At 42.5% G+C, this 20,755-nt stretch overlaps 1 protein-coding gene across 2 annotated transcripts in view; it reads right to left on the bottom strand.

The window, feature by feature from the left end:
- Positions 1–502: 502 nt before the first annotated feature.
- The window catches only part of LOC129834321 (ALK tyrosine kinase receptor-like), a 733,537-nt gene continuing 713,284 nt past the window's right edge, over positions 503–20,755 (bottom strand). For both annotated transcript variants that reach the window (XM_055899197.1, XM_055899198.1), the window contains exons 21-25: positions 17,059–17,149; positions 16,657–16,721; positions 15,421–15,550; positions 3,393–3,490; positions 503–1,384 (exon numbers count right to left, since the gene is read on the bottom strand). In XM_055899197.1, the coding sequence (XP_055755172.1) occupies positions 1,060–1,384; positions 3,393–3,490; positions 15,421–15,550; positions 16,657–16,721; positions 17,059–17,149 (709 nt within the window). In that variant the 3' untranslated portion in view covers positions 503–1,059. The remainder of the gene's footprint in view (positions 1,385–3,392; positions 3,491–15,420; positions 15,551–16,656; positions 16,722–17,058; positions 17,150–20,755) is intronic.

The raw sequence follows: 20,755 nt of genomic DNA, 5'->3' as shown, positions 1-20,755 counted from the left end.
GGGGGGGGGGGGGGGGGTGTGCCGCTAGCGCCACGCTGATCCTAGACAGGTTAATACCAGAAAAATGGCCATAACTCAAAAAGTGCCGAGGTCTCGACGCCATCTCGTTCGGGGCCAACTGCCCATTACTCCAAACCTACGCTCGCCGAGTTTCGTCTTCGAAATATTTTCAGTTTAGGAGAAAAGGCCGCTCTCGTTTGCCACGTGCTCGTGCACTTGCAATATGATTTATTTTCCCCCTTGTGGGAATTTTCGAGAATGCGGAAAAAAGTCAAAAATTTGTCATTTTCATAAAACGGAAACGGAACGTCCGATACGTTTTCTTCGGTGACTTCCTGAAAGAGCTCTCCGCCGCCCGCGGCCCGACGCCATCCTCAATTTTCTGAAACGTCGCCGGACGTCAGGTAAGGTACCGTACATTTGCAATGGGACTTTCTTCACCGACCATACGGCTCCCGTCTCAGAAGTCCCTTAAGGTATGCTAACCATGTGTATGTGACAAATTTTATTTTATTTGAGGTCCAACCAAAATGTGGCTTCTACTTTTAACCTCCTAGCCTTCCTGTGTTTGTGAGACATTATCATTTGCACCAAAGGCCATCAATTTGAAATGAAATGCCCCCAGCAATCTTCAAATTGACATTATAGATAGAATTGGCATTCTACGACTAGACATAAAGTAGTTGGCTTAGAAACGGTTGGTGCCATCATGGCAGGCATTACTAACTAAACTGTATATCCATGGATCCCACTCAGATTGTAAAAAAATCATTTGTCATCGACTTTGTTTCCCAGAAGAAGAAATGGACTGTGTCACTAGCAACAGACACAGGCAGTAATAAACAGAATTATAAACTAGATAGTTTGGGTGACATGGGGAACCAACTGAGGAACAGACAGATATAGATGGGGAAATCAACAAGGTGAAGGAGTCCAGGTGAGTCCATTGAGCGCTGATGAGCGTAATGATGGGGACAAGTGTGCGTAATGAAGGGCAGCCTGGTGCCCTCGAGCGCCAGAGAGGGAGAACGGGAGCAGGCGTGACAATTATTATATTTTTTAAAGGAGTGGGGCAGTCCCACTCCTTTGGTATTTTGTCATGTTTGAAAAAAGATAGAGTTGAAACTTAGGAGAGATGGTGCTGAAGTAGCAACAGGCCAGACTCCAACTCATGCTGGCAGTGGTATATCGTTCATGTGCTCCAGAGGCAACGGCCCAGACCGCCAGACCACCCCAGTCCACATATGCCTTTATAGTAGCTGGGTTTAATGACTTTTTATGATGGCAGTACCTATAAATGTCCCTGGCCATGCCAAAGTCTCCGATCTTGGCCACTCTCCCCGGTCCTTTGGTGGTCAGCAGGCAGTTCCGGGCCGCAATGTCCCTGCAAAGTGACAAGACAAGAAGAACCTTACAGGAGTGTGTTCGTGTTAGTGTGTGTGTGTGTCTGTCTGTCTGTGCATGTGTGTGCTCATCTGCATGTGCGTTAGTGTGTGCGCGCTTGTCTGTCCGTCCGTGTTAGTGTGTGCGCGCTTGTCTGTCTGTCCGGGTTAGTGTGTGCGCGCTTGTCAGTCCATCCGTGTTAGTGTGTGCGCGCTTGTCAGTCCGTCCGTGTTAGTGTGTGCTTGCTTGTCAGTCCTTCCGTGTTAGTGTGTGCGCGCTTGTCAGTCCGTCCGTGTTAGTGTGTCCTTCCGTGTTAGTGTGTGCGCGCTTGTCAGTCCGTCTGTGTTAGTGCGTTCGCTTGTCAGTCCGTCCATGTTAGTGCGTTCGCTTGTCAGTCCGTCCGTGTTAGTGCGTTCGCTTGTCAGTCCGTCCGTGTTAGTGCGTTCGCTTGTCAGTCCGTCCGTGTTAGTGCGTGCGCTTGTCAGTCCGTCCGTGTTAGTGCGTGCGCTTGTCAGTCCGTCCGTGTTAGTGCGTGCGTGTCTGTCTGTCTGTCTGTCTGTCTGTCTGTCTGTCTTAGTGTGTGCATGCTTGTCAGTCCGTCCGTGTTAGTGCGTGCATGTCTGTCTGTCTGTCTGTCTGTCTGTCTGTCTGTCTGTCTGTCTGTCTGTCTGTCTTAGTGTGTGCATGCTTGTCTGTCTGTCTGTGTTAGTGTGTGTGCGCTTGTCTGTCCGTTGGTCGGTGTGCGTGTGTGCGAGCGCGCTTGAGCGTCTGTATGTGTGTGGCGGCAGGTAACCTAGTGCTTAGAGAGTTGGGCCAGTAACCGAAAGGTTGCCTGATCAAGTCCCTGAGCTGACATGGTACAAGGCAGTTAACCCACCGTTCCCCAGTAGGCCATCATTGTAAATAAGAATTTGTTCTTAACTGACTTGCCTAGTTAAATAAAGATTACATTTAAAAAGTGTGTATCTTATCCCCATGGTAGAATAAGGGCAAACAGAGAACTCAAAACACATATTTGTGAGAATCGTGTAGTGTAGCCCACTGTGTTGTGTCAATGTTGGTTTCCACTCCCACCCTTAAAACAATTGAGTGTGCGATTATTGGAATAACAGATTCATGTATTAAAGCATTAACTGAACATTAAATTGGTTAATCTGAACAGTTTGAATTCGGATTAAGCAAAACAAAGTTATTCACAGCCAGATTTAGCATATGCATACATTTATGTTGTATGGGATTGTAATACGATTTAAGAGGCTGCAGTATTTGAGTGGTATGACAAAGCAGCAAACACACTCTTCGAGATATTGCAGTTGATACTTAATGCGCTCCAAGAGAGCATGTCGTCAATGCAGGTTTTCCTCAAGAAAATGTAGTCTAGTGACACGTACTCACATGTAGTGGCCTCAAGGATGATGATGGTGGCTGTGAATTGTAATAAGGAGTCGAGCTGGTGTGTGTGTGTGTGTGTAGTGTGTGTAGCCTAGTGCTTCTGTGTGTTGTGTTCGTGTGTGTGCATGCTAGCATCTGCGTGTGTATGTGTGTGTGTATGTGTGTCTGTAGCTACACTCCGGTGACACCATTAGGCGGTATAATAGTTGACAGCACATTTTGGGGTAAATAAGCTTTAATTGGTCTCGTTTGTCATTGGATGACTTGCAGGAAGTTGCGGGTTAAAGGGAAATTCTGTCACAGGTACGGACGCCGTGGAAACCGAGCAAGGCGATTGCTGGTGTTGCCGGGGAAGCAGGCAAACCTTTCTGTTCCCATCTGTTTTTGTTTGGGAGGGTGTGAATGTGGGGGACTGTGTCTTTGTGGTGTGTGTGTGTGTGCACTGCTGTTTGTGTGTGCGTATGTATACAGTAAGTGGGTGAAATTAGTGTGTGTGTGTGTGTGAGAGTGTATTTGTCTGTCATTGCATATTGTGTGGGTTTGACTATACATTATGTGCACACTGTGCACACACATAAATCCATGTACAGTATGTTTCTCTACCACATTAGGCCTACCGGTGTATAAACTGGTTCTCCTCCAGGTATTGGCATCCCTGTGCTATGTCTCTGGCCACGTTGAGCAGGTCCTCCATGGATAGACTAGAAGGGTGCTCCTATAGAGAGATACCAGATAGAGAGGAAGAGATCAGGCTCATATATACATTGGGCTTGATTCAGTCCGTAGAGCTGAAGACCCGCTCTACAGCGTGATTTAAATTTAAAGACAATGTTCTCGTTTTTAGAGACTGTACTCATGGTAAACGCTGCATATGTCTGCTCAATCGGAAATTACCTTTACATTTCAATCGCCCTATAACGCGGATCTAAATAAGAATTTGTTTTTAACCTGTTTGGGATAGGGGGCAGCATTTACATGTTCGGATGAAAAGCGTGCCCAGAATAAACTGCCTGCTACTCAGTTCCAGAAGCTAATACATGAATAGTATTAGTATATTTGGATAGAAAACACTCTGAAGTTTCTACAACTATTTGAATGATGTCTATGAGTATAACAGAACACATATGGCAGGCAAAAACCTGAGAAAAATCCAACCAGGAAGTGGGAAATCTGAGGTTTGAAGTTTTTCAACTCATTGCTTTCAATATACAGTATAAATGGGGTCATATTGCACCTCTTAATGCTTCCACTAAATGTCAACAGTCTTTAGAACCTTGTTTCAGGATTCTACTGTGAAGGAGGAGCGAATAAGAGCTGTTTGACTAAGGGGTCTGGCAGAAGGCCATGAGCCAAATCATGCGTGCGGCCGTGAGAGCGAGCTCTGTTCCTTTTCCTTTCTAAAGACAAAGGAATTGTCCGGTTGAAACATTATTGAAGATTTATGATAAAAACATCCTTAAGGAGAAGTATACGTTTAATTCTGTGAATAACACTTGTATCTTTTATCAAAGTTTATGATGAGGATTTACACTAAATTGATGTGGCTCTCTGTAAATTTGCCGGATGTTTTCGAGGCACAACATTACTGAACATAACTCGACAATGTAAACTGAGATTTTTGGATATAAATATGAACTTTATCGAACAAAACATACATGTATTGTGTAACATGAAGTCCTATGGATTCCATCTGATGAAGATCATCAAAGGTTAGTGATTCATTTTATCTCTATTTCTGCTTTTCGCGACTCCTGTCTTTGGCTGGAAAATGGCTGTATGTTTTTTGTGACTAGCTTCTGACCTAACATAATGATATGGTGTGCTTTCGCTGTAAAGCCTTTTTGAAATCGGACAAGATAGGTAGATTAACAAGAAGTTAAACTTTAATTTGGTGTATTGCACTTGTGAATGTATGAAAGTTACATATTTCCAAAAAATATTTTTTAATTTCGCGCTCTGCCTTTTCAGCGGATGTTGTTGAGGGGTTCTGCTAGTAAAAATAAATGAATGCTCTTCAACCGATCGCTGCCCACCCCCCGACTAGCATCACTACTCTGGACGGTTCTGACTTAGAATATGTGGACAACTATAGGTGTCTGGCTAGACTGTAAACTCTCCTTCCAGACTGACATTAAGCATCTCCAATCCAAAGTTAAATCTAGAATCGGCTTCCTATTTCACAACAAAGCCCCCTTCACTCATGCTGCCAAACATACCCTATCCTACCGATCCTTGACTTCGGCGATGTCATTTACAAAATAGCCTCCAACACTCTACTCAGCAGATTGGATGCAGTCTATCACAGTGCCATCCTGTAGTAACCTGGTATATTTATGTTTACCAATAGATGCAGTATTGACTCAAGACGGGGGTTTGCTTCCCGCTATCCGTAGCTATTTCCTATGTCTGCCTATTTAACTATGATTAAGAAAGGTTCAGGGAGGTTGAAGCCATGTGCATAAGATGATGTAAATCTAAGTTACAATTAAATTGTAAAGTGGCTGTTCCACTGGATGTCATAAGGTGAATGCACCAATTTGTAAGTCGCTCTGGATAAGAGCGTCTGCTAAATGACTTAAATGTAAATGTAAATGTAAATACTAAACCGTATGTAATTCTCATGAGTCGTAATTCTAAGAAGCCTTTAAGGATACTACATATTTGGCGATGAGGATAACTATGGAAAACTGCGTTGGATTATTTTTTGCCACGAAGTTAACGGAGTGTTTGGCGTGCGACGCGGGAGGTGAGACTCAAGTGAACGGTGGAAGATTCTGAAGGATTGATTCCCTGGATACCGGTAGGACAAATTATTGACTGTGTGAGGGGAGAAAGAATCGGAAAAGATGGCTTTAGCAACAATAGGCTCGCTACCACCATTTGATCCTAAAAATCAGGAATGGGAGGAGTACTGTGAAATAATGGAAAATTTCTTTGCTGCTAATGAAATAACTGATGCCGCTAAACAGAAATCCATACTCATAAGCGTTGTTGGTGCACAGACGTACAGCTTAATGAGAAACCTGTTGAGCCCAGATAAACCAGGAGAAAAGTCATTCATATATTTAGTCGAGTTATAAAAAAATCACTTCAACCCCAAACCCAGTGAAATAGTACAAAGATTTAAGTTTGATTCACGCATGAGAAAACCTATCGAATCAGTGGGGGAATATGTGGCTGAGTTGAGAAGCATTGGACTGTAACTATGGGAATACATTATCGCAAATGCTACGCGATCGGCTGGTGTGTGGGATTAATGATGACAGGATACAAATACGATTGTTATCAGAGCCTAATTTCACGTTTGAGAATGCACTCAAACTGGCCCAGGCAATGGAGTCCGCAAAAAGAAATGCACTGGATTTGCAGGCAAGGGGCGCAACTGCGTGCCAAACAGTAAAAGAGAGCAGCGCTGAGCGCGTAGAATTTCAAAGAACAGAAAGCCGTGGTGCAGCAGCCAATAGAGACTGTTATTGTTGCAAAGGCAAACACGCAGCGTTTGACTGAAAATTCAAACATGAAAAGTGTTATGCATGTGGGATAATAGGCCACATTGCGAGGGAGTGCCGCAATAAAAAAAAGCCACGGGATGCAGAAAAGAGGAAGGACAGAAAACCGAATACCTCCAGACGCTCTAGCTACCGCTCTAATCAAGTGATAGAAAGTGAAAGTGAGTGCGCAGACGCAGAGCAAGCATTCTCAATGTACAGTGTACAGGGGGCGAATATGAAGAAGGTGGAGCCTCTCATTGTGGAAATGGGAATAAATGGATTGAAGGTACTGTTTGAACTAGACACGGAATGTAGTGTCACTCTGATGAACAGGTCCCAATTCTATAGGAAGTGGAAAACCGTTGAAGTGCCAAAACTGAGAGACACCCCCATTAAACTCAAAACGTACACAGGGGAGAAGATCACTCTGATTGGAGTTGCTGATGTTCAAGTGGAATATCATGGACAAAAGAAAAATCTGCCTCTCTTAGTAGTGGAAGGTACTGGCCCCAGCTTACTAGGAAGAGGGTGGTTGGAGGAAATAAAATTGAACTGGGATGAAATCAAACATGTCACCACAGAGACATTGACACTACAGCAGGTGCTTTCAAAGCATGAGGGTGTTTTCAAAGAAGAGCTAGGGACATTAAAAGGGTTCCAAGCTACCATTCATGTTGCTGCTGATGCTACTCCCAGATTCTATAGGCCAAGATCAGTTCCATATGCCATGAAGCCTAAAGTGGATGTGGAAATTGACAGACTCTTAGCAGAGGATATAATTGTACCTGTCAAGTTTTCTGAGTGGGCAGCACCAGTTGTTCCCATACTAAAACCAGATGGTTCAATCAGATTATGCGGTGACTACAAGCTGACTGTAAATAGAGTTTCCTCTCTGGAGCAATACCCGATACCCAAAGTTGAGGATTTTCTTTCAATGTTAACCGGAGGGCAATAGTTTACAAAACTGGACATGAGTCACGCATATCAGCAAGTGCTAATGGTTAAAGCTTCACAGAAGTACTTGACCATAAACACCCACAGAGGGATGTTTACCTATAAACGCTTGCTTTTCGGGGTGTCTTCTGCACCAGCTATCTTCCAAAGAACTATGGAGGGAATTCTGCAGGGGATACCCAAGGTAGCAGTTTACCTCGACGACATTCTTGTCACGGGAGTCACGAAGGAGGAACATCTCAGAAACTTAGGTGAAGTTTTGAGGAGGATGGAGGACGCCGGTCTCCGGCTGAAGAGGAGCAAATAAACACTGTTAGATGATGAAGTGCAGTACCTGGGTCACAAGGTGGATGCCAAGGGGTTACACACTGTCAAAGCTAAAGTGAGGGCTGTTGTGGAAGCTCCAGCTCCGACAAAGGTTACAGAGCTGAAAGCCTATCTAGGCTTACTGAACTATTACAATCGCTTCCTCCCGAACCTCTCTACCCTCTTAGCTCCTCTACATCAACTGTTAAGGAAGGATGTGGCCTGGAAATGGTCAGAAAGTCAGGAAGAAGCTTTTGCAAAGTCAAAGGTGTTACTGCAATCAGCTGAAGTGCTAGTGCACTACTCATCAGACAGAGATCTCATCCTATCGTGTGATGCCTCATCGTATGGTGTGGGGGCGGTGCTATCCCACCGGATGGAGAATGGTGCAGAGAAACCTATCGGGTTCATGTCAAGAACGTTGTCGCCAGCGGAGAAAAAGTACTCTCAGCTGGACAAGGAAGGACTGGCTGTCATATTCGGAATACAGAGATTCCACAAGTACTTGTACGGGAGAACATTCACTATTGTGACGGATCATAAGCCTCTGATCTCTCTGTTCCATGAACAAAAGCCAGTACCACAAATGGTCTCTCCAAGAGTTCAACGTTGGAATGTGTGGCTCAGGGCCTACGAGTACAGAATCATTTACAAACCAGTCAGATACCATGGGAATGCTGATGCTCTGAGTGGGCTGCCCGTTCCAGAAATCATCATTCAGGAAGAAGAAAATGACCAGGTTTTGATGATCGACGTGTTGGATGATGCACCGGTGAACACAGCACAAATCAGGCAATGGACTTCAACGGATGTGACGTTATCACAAGTGCATGAATTTATCTTGAAAGGATGGCCTACGGTGACAGAGCCTCAGATCATGCCTTAATTCACTCGCCGCTTGGCATTGAGTGTTCGAGATGGATGTGTTCTGTGGGGTTCAAGAGTAGTTATCCCACCACAAGGGCGGGGGTTGCTACTGAAGTTGTTGCATCAGTCGCATCCAGGTATGTCGAGGATGAAAGGCCTAGCGAGGTCATATGTCTGGTGGCCAAAGATGGACCACGATGTGGAAAATGAGGTTAGCCGGTGTGAAGATTGTCAGAGTAACAGGAAGTCACCCCCCACCGCTCGATTACATCCTTGGGAATGGCCAGAAAAACCATGGACACGATTACATTTGGACTACGCTGGACCTTTCCTAGGGAAAATGTTCCTTGTGCTGATTGATTCTCATTCAAAGTGGATGGATGTTTACCCCATGAACACGTCAACATCGTACGCTACGATTGAGAAGTTGAGACAAAGCTTCAGTGTTATGGGATTGCCTCAAATGTTGGTTAGTGACAATGCTACTTGTTTTACAAGCACTGAATTCACAAGTTTCATGAAACAAAATGGTATTCAGCATGTAACGTCGGCCCCTTTTCACCCATCTTCAAACGGATTAGCAGAACGTGCAGTTCAGACCTTACATTTACATTTAAGTCATTTAGCAGACGCTCTTATCCAGAGCGACTTACAAATTGGTGCATTCACCTTATGATATCCAGTGGAACAACCACTTTACAATAGTGCATCTAAATCTTTTAGGGGGGGGGGAGGTTAGAAGGATTACTTTATCCTATCGTAGGTATTCATTAAAGAGGTGGGGTTTCAGGTGTCTCCGGAAGGTGGTGATTGACTCCGCTGACCTGGCGTCGTGAGGGAGTTTGTTCCACCATTGGGGTGCCAGAGCAGCGAACAGTTTTGACTGGGCTGAGCGGGAACTGTACTTCCTCAGAGGTAGGGAGGCGAGCAGGCCAGAGGTGGATGAACGCAGTGCCCTTGTTTGGGTGTAGGGCCTGATCAGAGCCTGAAGGTACGGAGGTGCCGTTCCCCTCACAGCTCCGTAGGCAAGCACCATGGTCTTGTAGCGGATGCGAGCTTCAACTGGAAGCCAGTGGAGAGAGAAGGAGGGGATGAGGAAGATGCAAGGGCCCAGCATTGAAACAAAGGTGTCAAGATTCTTGTTAGCTACAGGATTACTCCTCAAGCTACGACTGGTTTGTCACCTGCAGAAATGTTGATGTCAAGGAGGTTAAGGTCAACCTTGGATCTCATCAGACCAGACCTGAAAATGAAAATACAACAAAAGCAATGGAATCAAAAATGTAATCATGACACCCGAGCCAAACTCAGAATTTTCTCACCTGGAGATGATGTCTATACAAGAAACTATGGGTTTGGTCCTAAATGGATTCCAGCTACCATTGAGGATTGCTCAGGACCAGTATCTTATACTGTGATTATCGGAAGTGGACAAAGACTAAGAAGACACGTGGATCAGATCCGAGCTCGAATTCCAGTTCCATCCGGAGATCTGGATCAATTCTTAAACAAGCAGGACAGGACATTGGAACGTTCCCCAGAGTTGCAGTTGGACAAACCACCTGAGACCAACAATGCTCAACTTCCTGAGACCACCAGTCTGGGACGACCTCCTCCTGTGAAGTCTCCACAAAAGGACTTTGTTTCACCATCAAGGGGTGAAGATCTGGTGGCACCAGCTACACCACCTCTGAGAAGCTCTATTAGAGAGAGACGTCCGCCAGACTTTTTCAGATCCTAAAGGAGATCATTTTTGAAAAAATGTAAATAAGAATATAGCATAACTCAGAAAGGAATTAAATTGGGTTATTAGCTTTAAAGGGGGGGAATGTAGTAACCTGGTATATTTATGTTTACCAAGAGATGGCAGTATTGACTCAAGACGGGGGTTTGCTTCCCGCTATCCGTAGCTATTTCCTATGTCTGCCTATTTAACTATGATTAAGAAAGCTTCAGGGAGGTTGAAGCCAGGTGCATAAGATGATGTAAATCTAAGTTCAATTCAATACTAAACCGTATGTAAGCCTCATGAGTCGTAATTCTAAGAAGCCTTTAAGGATACTACACATCCGTTTTGTCACCAAAGCCCCATTTACTACCCACCACTGCGACCTCTATGCTCTCGTTGGCTGGTTCTCGTTACATATTCGTCGCCAAACCCACTGGCTCCAGGTCATCTAAAAGTCTTTGCTAGGTAAAGCTCCACCTTATCTCAGCTCACTGGTCACCATAGCAACACCCACCCATGGCACGCGCTCCAGCAGGTATATTTCACTGGTCATCACCAAAGCCAACACCTGCTTTGGCCTCCTTTCCTTCCAGTTCTCTGCTGCCAATGACTGGAACGAATTGCAAAAATCACTGAAGTTGGAGACTTATTGTCACGTTCTGACCTTAGTTCCTTTTTTATGTCTTTATTTTAGTTTGGTAAGGGCGTGAGTTGGGGTGGGCATTCTATGTTGTTTTTCTATGTTTTGCTCTGTTATATTTCTATGTGTTTGGCCTAGTATGGTTCTCAATCAGAGGCAGGTGTCAGTCGTTGTCTCTGATTGGGAGCCATATTTAGGTAGCCTGTTTTCTATTGTGTTTTGTGGGTGGTTGTTTCCTGTGTCTGTGTTTGCACCATACGGGACTGTTTCGGTTGTTTGTTTGTACTTTTGTTAAGTGTTCTGTTGATTTATTAAATTTCTCATTATGGACACTTACCACGCTGCACATTGGTCCGATCAGACGAAGAGGAAATCCGTTACACTTATATCTCCCTCACTAACTTTAAGCGTCAGCTGTCAGAGCAGCTTACCGATTGCCGCAGCTGTACACAGCCCATCCGTAAATAGCCCATCCAATCAACTACTTACCTCATCCCCATATTTGTTTTTCTGCCCTTTTGCACAGCAGTATTTCTACTTGCACATCCTCATCTGCACATATATCACTCCAGTGTAAATTGCGAAATTGTAATTACTTCGCCACTATTGTCCTATTTATTGCCTTACCTCCTTACTACATTTGTATACAGATTTTTCTATTGTGTTATTGACTGTACGTTTGTTTATCCGATGTGTAACTCTGTGTTGTTGTTTATGTCGCACTGCTTTACTTTATCTTGGCCAGTTCGTAGTTGTAAACAAGAACTTGTTCTCAACTGGCCTACCTGGTTAAATAAAGGTGAAATAAAATAAATAAAAATAAATCTTCAGCGCTACGGATTGAATAGAGCCCATAGAGAGAGAGAGAGAGAGAGAGAGAGAGAGAGAGAGAGAGAGAGAGAGAGACACAGACAGACAGACAGACAGACAGACAGACAGACAGACAGACAGACAGACAGTAAATCAAATCAGTCAGACAGACCGACAGACATTCAAGCTTCTACACACAAAAAAAGGTAGACATACAAAAAGACAAAGAATTAGACTGATAAAAGATTAAAGAAGACATAGACATGACAGACATGCAGATAGGTTGACCAACTGGCAGACAGATTCCCAAACAAAACGGAGACAGATTTACTGCAGAGCACAGCAGCCAAACAGCTGTTGCATCCTTTGTTGTTGCTCTCTTAGCTTTCAGATTGAAAGAGTTAGTTTACTCTGTGAAGTACCTCTATCTTAACTAAGGATCGGACCCTTTTTTTTCAATTTTTGCCTGAAATGACATACCCAAATCTAATCAATGTAAGCAAAGCGCCACAACCAAGACTAACAAACAACTAGCAACATGCATTCCCCGCCCATCTGAGGATCTGCCGTTTTCAGAATATATTTCCTGTGTTTGAGGGGTGAACAATCTACTTGTCACTAAAATTTAGCTGGATTGATTGCTTTCATTTTACTCCTGTGACTCTTTCATAATCTTGCTTGTGCCTGCTGTTTTTTTCTCATTAACGTTATGTTAATGTTTGTAATGACCTTTCTTTCAAACACACCCGGTAATGGCTCAATGGAATATTGTCTTTCTGTTGAATCTATAAGAACACTAAAGCTTCGTCTGGGAGTTAGCGCATCGTCTCGACACTTACAGCACATCACAAGCAAGAGAATAAACATACCATTTTGATGGGTGTTCATTTTTTTGTGGAATTGAAAAAAGTTATAATTGAATAGAAGTTGAAATGTTTACTATTGAGATGCAATGAAAGTGACTTCCGAAAATTAACACTTGGATTATAGTGACATTATGTATAGATCGGTATAATCGGAATTTTTTTTATCCGAGAGTATCCTGCTATTGACACACTTGTTGAATTATGCGACAGAACGTGACAACAATGGTAATTAATGAGGCAGTCTAGACAGTGCATGTGCGTGCAGGTAGGCCTAGACAGAGCACATTTTTGGTGGTTGCAGCCCTGTTCCACCCCTTATGTTAATTTATTCATACACTATATTACCACACAAGTATGTGGATGCCCCTTTAAATGAGGGGACTGGCTATTTCAGCCCCAGCTGTTGCTGACAGGTGCACAAAATCAAGCACACAGTCATGCAATCTCCATAGACAAACATTAGCGGTAGAATAGTCTTACTGAAGAGCTCAGTGACTTTCAATGTAGCACCGTCATAGGATGCCATAATTCCAACAAGTCAGTTCATCAAATCTCTGCTCTGCTAGACCTGCCGTGGTCAACTGTAAGTGGAGACGTCCAGGCGCAACCACTGCTCAGCCGCGAAGTGGTAAACCACAGAACGGGGACACCGAGTGCTGAAGCGTGTTGCGACACTCACTACCGAGTTCCAAACTGCCTCTAGAAGCAATGTCAGCCCAAGAACTGTTAGTCGGGAGCTTCATGCCATGGGTTTCCATGGCCGAGCAGCCGCACAAAAGCCTAAGATCCACATACGCAATGCCAAGCGTGAGCTGGAGAGGTGTAAAACTCGCCGCAATTGGACTCTGGAGCAGTGGAAACGTGTTCTCTGGAGTGATGAATTATGCTTCACAATCTGGCAGTACGAACCTGAGTTTGGCGGATGCCAGGTGATCATTACCTGCCCCAATGCATTGTGCCAACTGTAACGTTTCGTGGAGGAGGCATAATGGTCTGGGGCTATTTTTCATGGTTCGGCCTAGGCCTCTTAGTTCCAGTGAAGGGAAATCTTAACGCTACAGCATACTATGAAATTCGAGACAATTCTGTAATTCCAACTTTGTGATAACAGTTTGGGGAAGGCCCTTTCCTGTTTCAGCTTGGCAGGTCCATACAGAAATGGTCCCCACAACAATGTTCCAGCATCTAGTACAGTGGGCCTTGCAAAAGTATTCATCCTCCCTGGCGTTTTTCCTATTTGTTGCATTAAAACCTGTAATTTAAAATTTATATTTATTTGGATTTCATGTAATGGACATACACAAAATAGTCTGAATTGGTGAAGTAAAATGAAAAAAATTATTTGTTTTAAAAAATTAAAAAAAAAAAAAAAACTGAAAAGTGGTCCATGCATATGTATTCACCCCCTTAGCTATGAAGCCCCTAAATAAGATCTGGTGCAACCAATTACCTTCCAAAGTCACATAATTAGTTAAATAAAGTCCACCTGTGTGCAACCTGTGTCACATGATCTGTCACATGATCTCAGTGTATATATACACCTGTTCTGAAAGGCCCTAGAGTCTGCAACACCACTAAGCAAGTGGCACCATGAAGAAAAAGGAGCTCTCCAAACAGGTCAGGGACAAAGTTGTGGAAAAGTACACAGATACTTTGATAATCCCACGGAGCACCATTAAATCCATTATTTAAAAAATTGAACGAATTTGGCACCACACCTAACCTGCCTAGAGGGTTCTGCCCACCAAAACCAAAAATTCAATGTCTGGGGCGAACCCAACAACTCTCATCACCCCGAGAACACCATCCCCATTTTTCTTTGGCAGGGACTGGGAAACTGGTCAGAATTGAAGGAATGATGAATGGCGCTAATTACAGGGAAATTAATTAGGGAAACCTGTTTCAGTCTTCCAGAGATTTGAGACTGTGACGGATGTTCACCTTCCAGCAGGACAATGACCCTAAGCATACTGCTAAAGCAACACTCTTGTGGTTTAAGGGGAAACAACTGAGAATCTGTGGTATGACTTAAAGATTGCTGTACACCAGCGGCACCCATCCAACTTGAAGGAGCTGGAGCAGTTTTGCCTTGAAGAATGGGCAAAAGTCCCAGTGGCTAGATGTGCCAAGGTTATAGAGACATACCCCAAGAGAATTGCAGCTGTAATTGCTGCAAAAGGTGGCTCTACAAAGTATTGACTTGGGGGTGAATAATGATGAATGCTCAAGTTCTTTTTTTGGGGGGGGGGGGTCTTATTTCTTGTTTGTTTCACAATAGAAATTTGCATCTTCAACGTGGTAGGCATGTTGTGTAAATTAAATGATACAAACCCACCAGAAATACATTTGAATTCCAGGTCGTAAGAACAAAATAGTAAAAATGCCAAAGGGGTGAATACTTTCGCAAGCCACTTTAGAAAGCCTTCCCAGAAGAGCAGGTGTCCGCATACTTTGGTCATGTAGTGTTTATGCTAATATACCTAGTGTATTTATGCAAATGAGGCACATCAAATTTTATTCAAACAAAATATTAAAAGAATACCTGATACCATTAGAGAATATACTGTATATATGAATGCATTCTAAGAAACAAAATTTTTAATTTTACAATAAATTGAATACCTGAATTCCACCAAAATCCCTGAACTTCATTCTTTATCTGTCCGTTGCCAGTAAAATATTTTAAGTGCTATTATCCAGTCAATATGTGATAGAAAAAAAAAGAAAAGTTATCCACTGTCCAACTGTTGCATTTCTTGCAATTGTTTTTCAGACCTTTTAACAATTTGGAAATTTAGTCCAACTTACGTTTCAAGGTTTCAGAAATCTCTGCTCCAAGGTACCATCTCTGGCTGTTGTGACTTAGAGCAAGACAACATATTCCTATAACAAAAACACTTGCGCTGTGCACTAAAGCACTACCGCTCTGAACTAACGCACTGTACATTTTGAAAATACGGGGACAAACTGGCAACAACTGACCAGTCTGGGCCGCGTCTCTCTCAGGAAACTCTTGAGGTCTCCTCCAGCCATCAATTCCAATAGGATGAAGCGTGGTAGGTCCTGTAGACTCACCCCTATACACCGCACTATGTTCAGGTGGCTGAATTTACTGCAGGGGGAGAGGGAGAAAAGAGAGGGGAAGGAATGGAGGGAGGAGAGGGAAAGAGAGAGGGGGAAGAAGGAAAGAAGGGAGAGAGTGGGGGATGAGGGGAAAGGAAGCGAGATTACAGTACATGGTTGCTGAAGAATAGTCTGCCATGGAGCAGGTTTGCAATATGTCGTCAACCAAAAGCTGTGTGTAGGTGTGTGTGTGTGTGAGAGAGAGAGAGAGAGATAGAGAGTGTTTGAGTGCGTGCGTGTGCTTAGGTTTGTGACTGTAACTAGGTTTCCATTCAATTGCCGACAGATTTTCATGTTAATATTCAAAAATCGGCATTAAAAACAATATGAATTTTTTTTCCATCAGTGATGTGCTTCCATCAAATTGATTTGTTGGATAAAAGGCTGTGCGTGATGAGGTAGTTCACATAAAAATAACTTTTGTGGTTAAAGTCCCATGTACCAAATAAAAAAACCTAAGTTAGATGCGTTTCCATCACATTTTCAACTCCACTGACAGTTTGTCACTAAAACTGTTGCGTTTTACAGCATATCGTATGCACCCCAGCTGGTTTTGGAGCATGCTCTCTAGACAACAGTTAGCTGACAAAATGGGGGTAGGTTATATAATGAAATGGAATGAGACCAACGTCATTTTTATTTGATAATTGGCAGTCAAGTGTTTATCATCGTGTCACGAGCATTCAAATAAAACCCTAGATATTTATTGGAAATGTGCATGAAGCTCATCACCGTCCATCACTTAACCACCATAGAAAGTTCATCAAAACTATTTCATCTTCCTATAAACTCTAATGCTTTTCCACGTTGTAGTGGTACCACAATGGAGCATATCATTGGGTGGCTTTAAGTTTACTTCGATACGATGGTTTATTATATAAATAACTACGCATAAAATAGTTTCCACCGCAATTGTTCCATAATTAATTTTACCGACACAAAAAGATCCCACCATGTCGAACGAACAAATTGTCTATCAACATTTGTGAAATTGTACCTACACTTTATGTTTCCATCACACCTGTTGTGATTTATTTGCATACGGTATGACTTTGCTTGCATGAAAACTGTGGATGGAAACATGGTTTGTGTTACCTGATAATGAGAGCCTCCATGACAAAGTCAAGCTCATCCTGCTCAGAGCACACCTCAGGGAGTGTCTATAGGGGACGCACACAGAACACACAATGAGGACATTCAGAGAGAACATAGACAATGCTGTGTAGACAGATGTGCAGAACTAAGGATAAATCTGCACAGTGGGGCTCATTGCAGAGCTCCATCGAAAAAGTGACCTGAATCTCAAATAGGACTCCCCTGCCTAAATAAAGGTTCAATAAAAAATCAACATAAGCTCAAACACTGAAATGTTTGTGAATAAAATATGTACCCAATACACACACATTCTTGCTGATATTACAGATGAATGAGGCCCAGTATATTCTGTGTGTAAGTTTGTTTGTTTATTTCTAGTTTTTTGTTTGTGTCAGGGCTCACCTTGACTGCTACTTGCATGGGACTGGGCTCTCCAGGTATCCCCGCTGCCATCCCTTCATACACCTCACCGAAGGCACCATGTCCTAGACCCCTATACGCATACAAGGAAGAACACGCAGACATGCAAGAACGCACACACACAGACAAACAAAAGGGCTCACAAACTTTGAGATGCATATTTTTAAGATCATGTCTTATAGACCAAAAGTAAAGCGAAAGCATCCCTCCATAATGCCTTCATGATGCACCCACAGTACACACTACAACATACGGTGGCTTGCGAGAGTATTCACTCCCCTTGGCATTTTTCCTATTTTGTTGCCTTACAACCTGGAATTAAAATTGATTTTTGGGGAGTTTGTGCCGTTTTATTTACACAACATGCCAACCACGTTGAAGTGAAACAAAAAATAAATAAAACAAAAAAACTGAAAACTTCAGCGTGCATAACTATTCACCCCCCCCAAAGTCAATACTTTTGTAGAGCCACCAATTGCAACAATTACAGCTGCAAGTCTCTTGGGGTATGTCTCTATAAGCTTGGCATATCTAGCCACTGGGATTTTTGCCCATTCTTCAAGGCAAAACTGCTCCAGCTCCTTCAAGTTGGATGGGTTCCACTGGTGTACAGCAATATTTAAGTTATACCACAGATTCTCAATTGGATTGAGGTCTGGGCTCTGACTAGGCCATTCCAAGACATTTAAATGTTTCCACTTAAATCACTCGAATGTTGCTTTAGCAGTATGCTTAGGGTCATTGGGATGGCAGGTAGCATGGTGGTCAGAGCGTTGAACTAGTAACCGAAAGGTTGCATATCTGTAGACACACCTCTGCCACACCTTCATGTTTTTGATATCCACCCCAAACGAATAGTTGGTGAATAGCATAATAATCGCATGCTTAAGTTCAACGTCCGGATACGGGTAGAGAGAATTTTGCATAAAAAGGGAATTGTTCCATTTACGCGCACAATAACTCGACGGAATTCCCCCCTAGGCACATAGTGCCTATTGAAAGTGTACACACCCCTCGCAGTTTTGTCACAGTTTGCTGCCTGAAACTTCTATCTAAAAAATGATTAAACTAGATGTCTTTCCTACAGATCTACACAATCTACTGCATTTTCAAAGTGAAAGACAAAGTATAGAAGGTTTTTTAAAATGAATAACTTAATAACAAACTTAAAACGAAGATGTCTTGATTGCGAATGTCTTCACAACCCAGAATTGATACTTGGTGGAAGCACCTTAGGCAGCAATTTCAGCTGTAAATAATTTTGAATAAGATTCTACCAACTCTACACAACTCTTAGGGCAACATACAGTGCATTCGACAAGTATTCAGACCCCTTGACGTTTTCCCCCCAAATGTTTAAATACAGCCTTAATCTTAAATGGATTAAATACATGTTTATCCTCATCAAACCCACACACAATACCCCATAATGACAAAGTGAAAACAGGTTTTTAGAAATGTTTGCACATTTATTAAAAATAAAAAAAAACAGAAATACCTTATTTACATAAGTATTCAGACCCTTTGCTATGAGACTCAAAATTGAGCTCAGGTGCATCTTGTTTCCGTTGATCGTCCTTGAGATGTTTCCCCAACTTGATTGGAGTCCACCTGTGTTATATTCAATTGATTGGACATGATTTGGAAAGGTACACGCCTGTCTATATAAGGTCCCACAGTTGACAGTGCACGTCAGAGTAAAAACCAAGCCATGAGGTCGAAGGAATTGTCCATAGAACTCCAAGACAGGATTGTGTTGAGACACAGATCTGAGGAAGGGTTCCAAAACATTTTTTGTTGGTGATGTCTAATGTCCTTTGCTCGTGTTGCTTGGCCCAAGCAAGTCTCTTCTTATTATTGGTGTCATTTAGTAGTGGTTTCTTTGCAGCAATTAAACCAAGAAGGCCTGATTCACAGTCTCCTCTGAACAGTTGATATTGAGATTTGCCTGTTACTTGAACTCTGTGAAGCATTTATTTGGCCTGCAATTTCTGAACTTATCCTCTGCAAAAGAGGTAATTCTGGGTCTTCCATTTCTGTGAGAGCCTGTTTCACCATAGTGCTTGATAGTTTCTTCAAGTGCAGTTGCAAATACCATCAAAGTTCTTGAAATGTTCCGTATTAACTGACCTTCATGTCTTAAAGTAATGACGGACTGTCGTTTATCTTTGCTTATTTGAGCTGTTCTTGCCATAATATGTACTTGGTCGTTTACCACATAAGGCTATCTTCTGTATACCACCACTACCTTGTCACAACACAACTGATTGGCTCAAACGCATTAAGAAGGAAAGAAATTCCACATATTAACTTTTAACAAGGCACACCTGTTAATGAATTGAAATGCATTCCAGGTGACTTCCTCGTGAAGCTGGTTGAGAGAATGCCAAGAGTATGCAAAGCTGTCAAGGCAAAGGGTGGCCATTTGAAGAATCTCAAATATAAAATATATTTTGATTTGATTTGATTAACACTTTTTTGGTTACTACATGATTACATATGTGTTATTTCATAGTTTTGATGTCTTCACTATTATTCTACAATGTAGAAAATAGTACAATAAAGAAAAACCCTTGAATGAGTAGGTGTTCTAAAACTTTTGAACTGTAGTGTATGTAAATGTGATATTTCAGTTTATTTTTCATTTAATTTTTTTAAACCAGTTTTTCTTTGTCATTATGGGGTGTTGTGTGTAGATTGATGAAGGGAAACAACTATTTAATCCATTTTAGAATAAAGCTGCAACGTAACAAATTGTGGAAAATTTGAAGTGGTCTGAATATTTTCTCAATGCATTCATTGTTTTGTAAAAATTGTAAAAAGTTCTGTAATTTTGTTTGGGAATCATTGATGGACAGCAGTCTTTGAATTTTAAGCAGATTTAACTTCTTATGGCTGCAAGGGGCAGTATTGAGTAGCCAGTTAAATTGTGCCCATTTCAAACGGCCTCGTACTCAATTCTTGCTCGTACAATATGCATATTATTATTACTATTGGATAGAAAACACTCTCTAGTTTCTAAAACCGTTTGGATTATTTCTCTGAGTGAAACAGAAGTCATTCTGCAGCACACTTCCTGACCAGGAAGTGGAATGTAAGAAATCGATGCTCTGTTCAACTTCCTGCCTATACATGGGAATGATACGTAAGAGTCTACGTACACTTCATACACCTTCCCCTGGTTGTCAAGAGACGGTGAGAGAAAAAAAATTGTGTTTATCTTGGTCTGAGGTGGAATAAAAGCTCTTTGTTTGACGTGACCGTCCATTTCCTGTTTCTGGAGCGCGCGAAAGAGGACATGGATTTGCCTTCTGTTTAGCTGTCGTTATGAACGACTAACATCTCCGGGATAGATTTTATTTGATACATGTGACCATATCATCGTAAAGTATGTTTTTTCAATATAGTTTCATCAGATTATTGAAAATTTTTCGTGAGTTTTGCCGTGTTCCGTTCTCTGACTTTGTTGACGTTTGTGAGCTTTGTGCCACTTGGCAAGTGCGCTTCCTAAATCGAGAGGGAAAATGAAGGTTCTAAATCCAAACACCGACTGCTCTGGACAAAGGACACCTTGTCCAACATTCTGATGAAAGATCAGCAAAAGTAAGAAACATTTTATGATGCAATTTCATATATCTGTCGAACTGTGTACTAGTCGTGGGCGGCCAACGTTTTGGCT

This window comes from Salvelinus fontinalis, chromosome 35 (assembly GCF_029448725.1).
Source record: "Salvelinus fontinalis isolate EN_2023a chromosome 35, ASM2944872v1, whole genome shotgun sequence".
NCBI classification, from domain to species: Eukaryota; Metazoa; Chordata; class Actinopteri; order Salmoniformes; family Salmonidae; genus Salvelinus; species Salvelinus fontinalis.
This window is presented reverse-complemented; position numbering and strand designations above follow the sequence as displayed.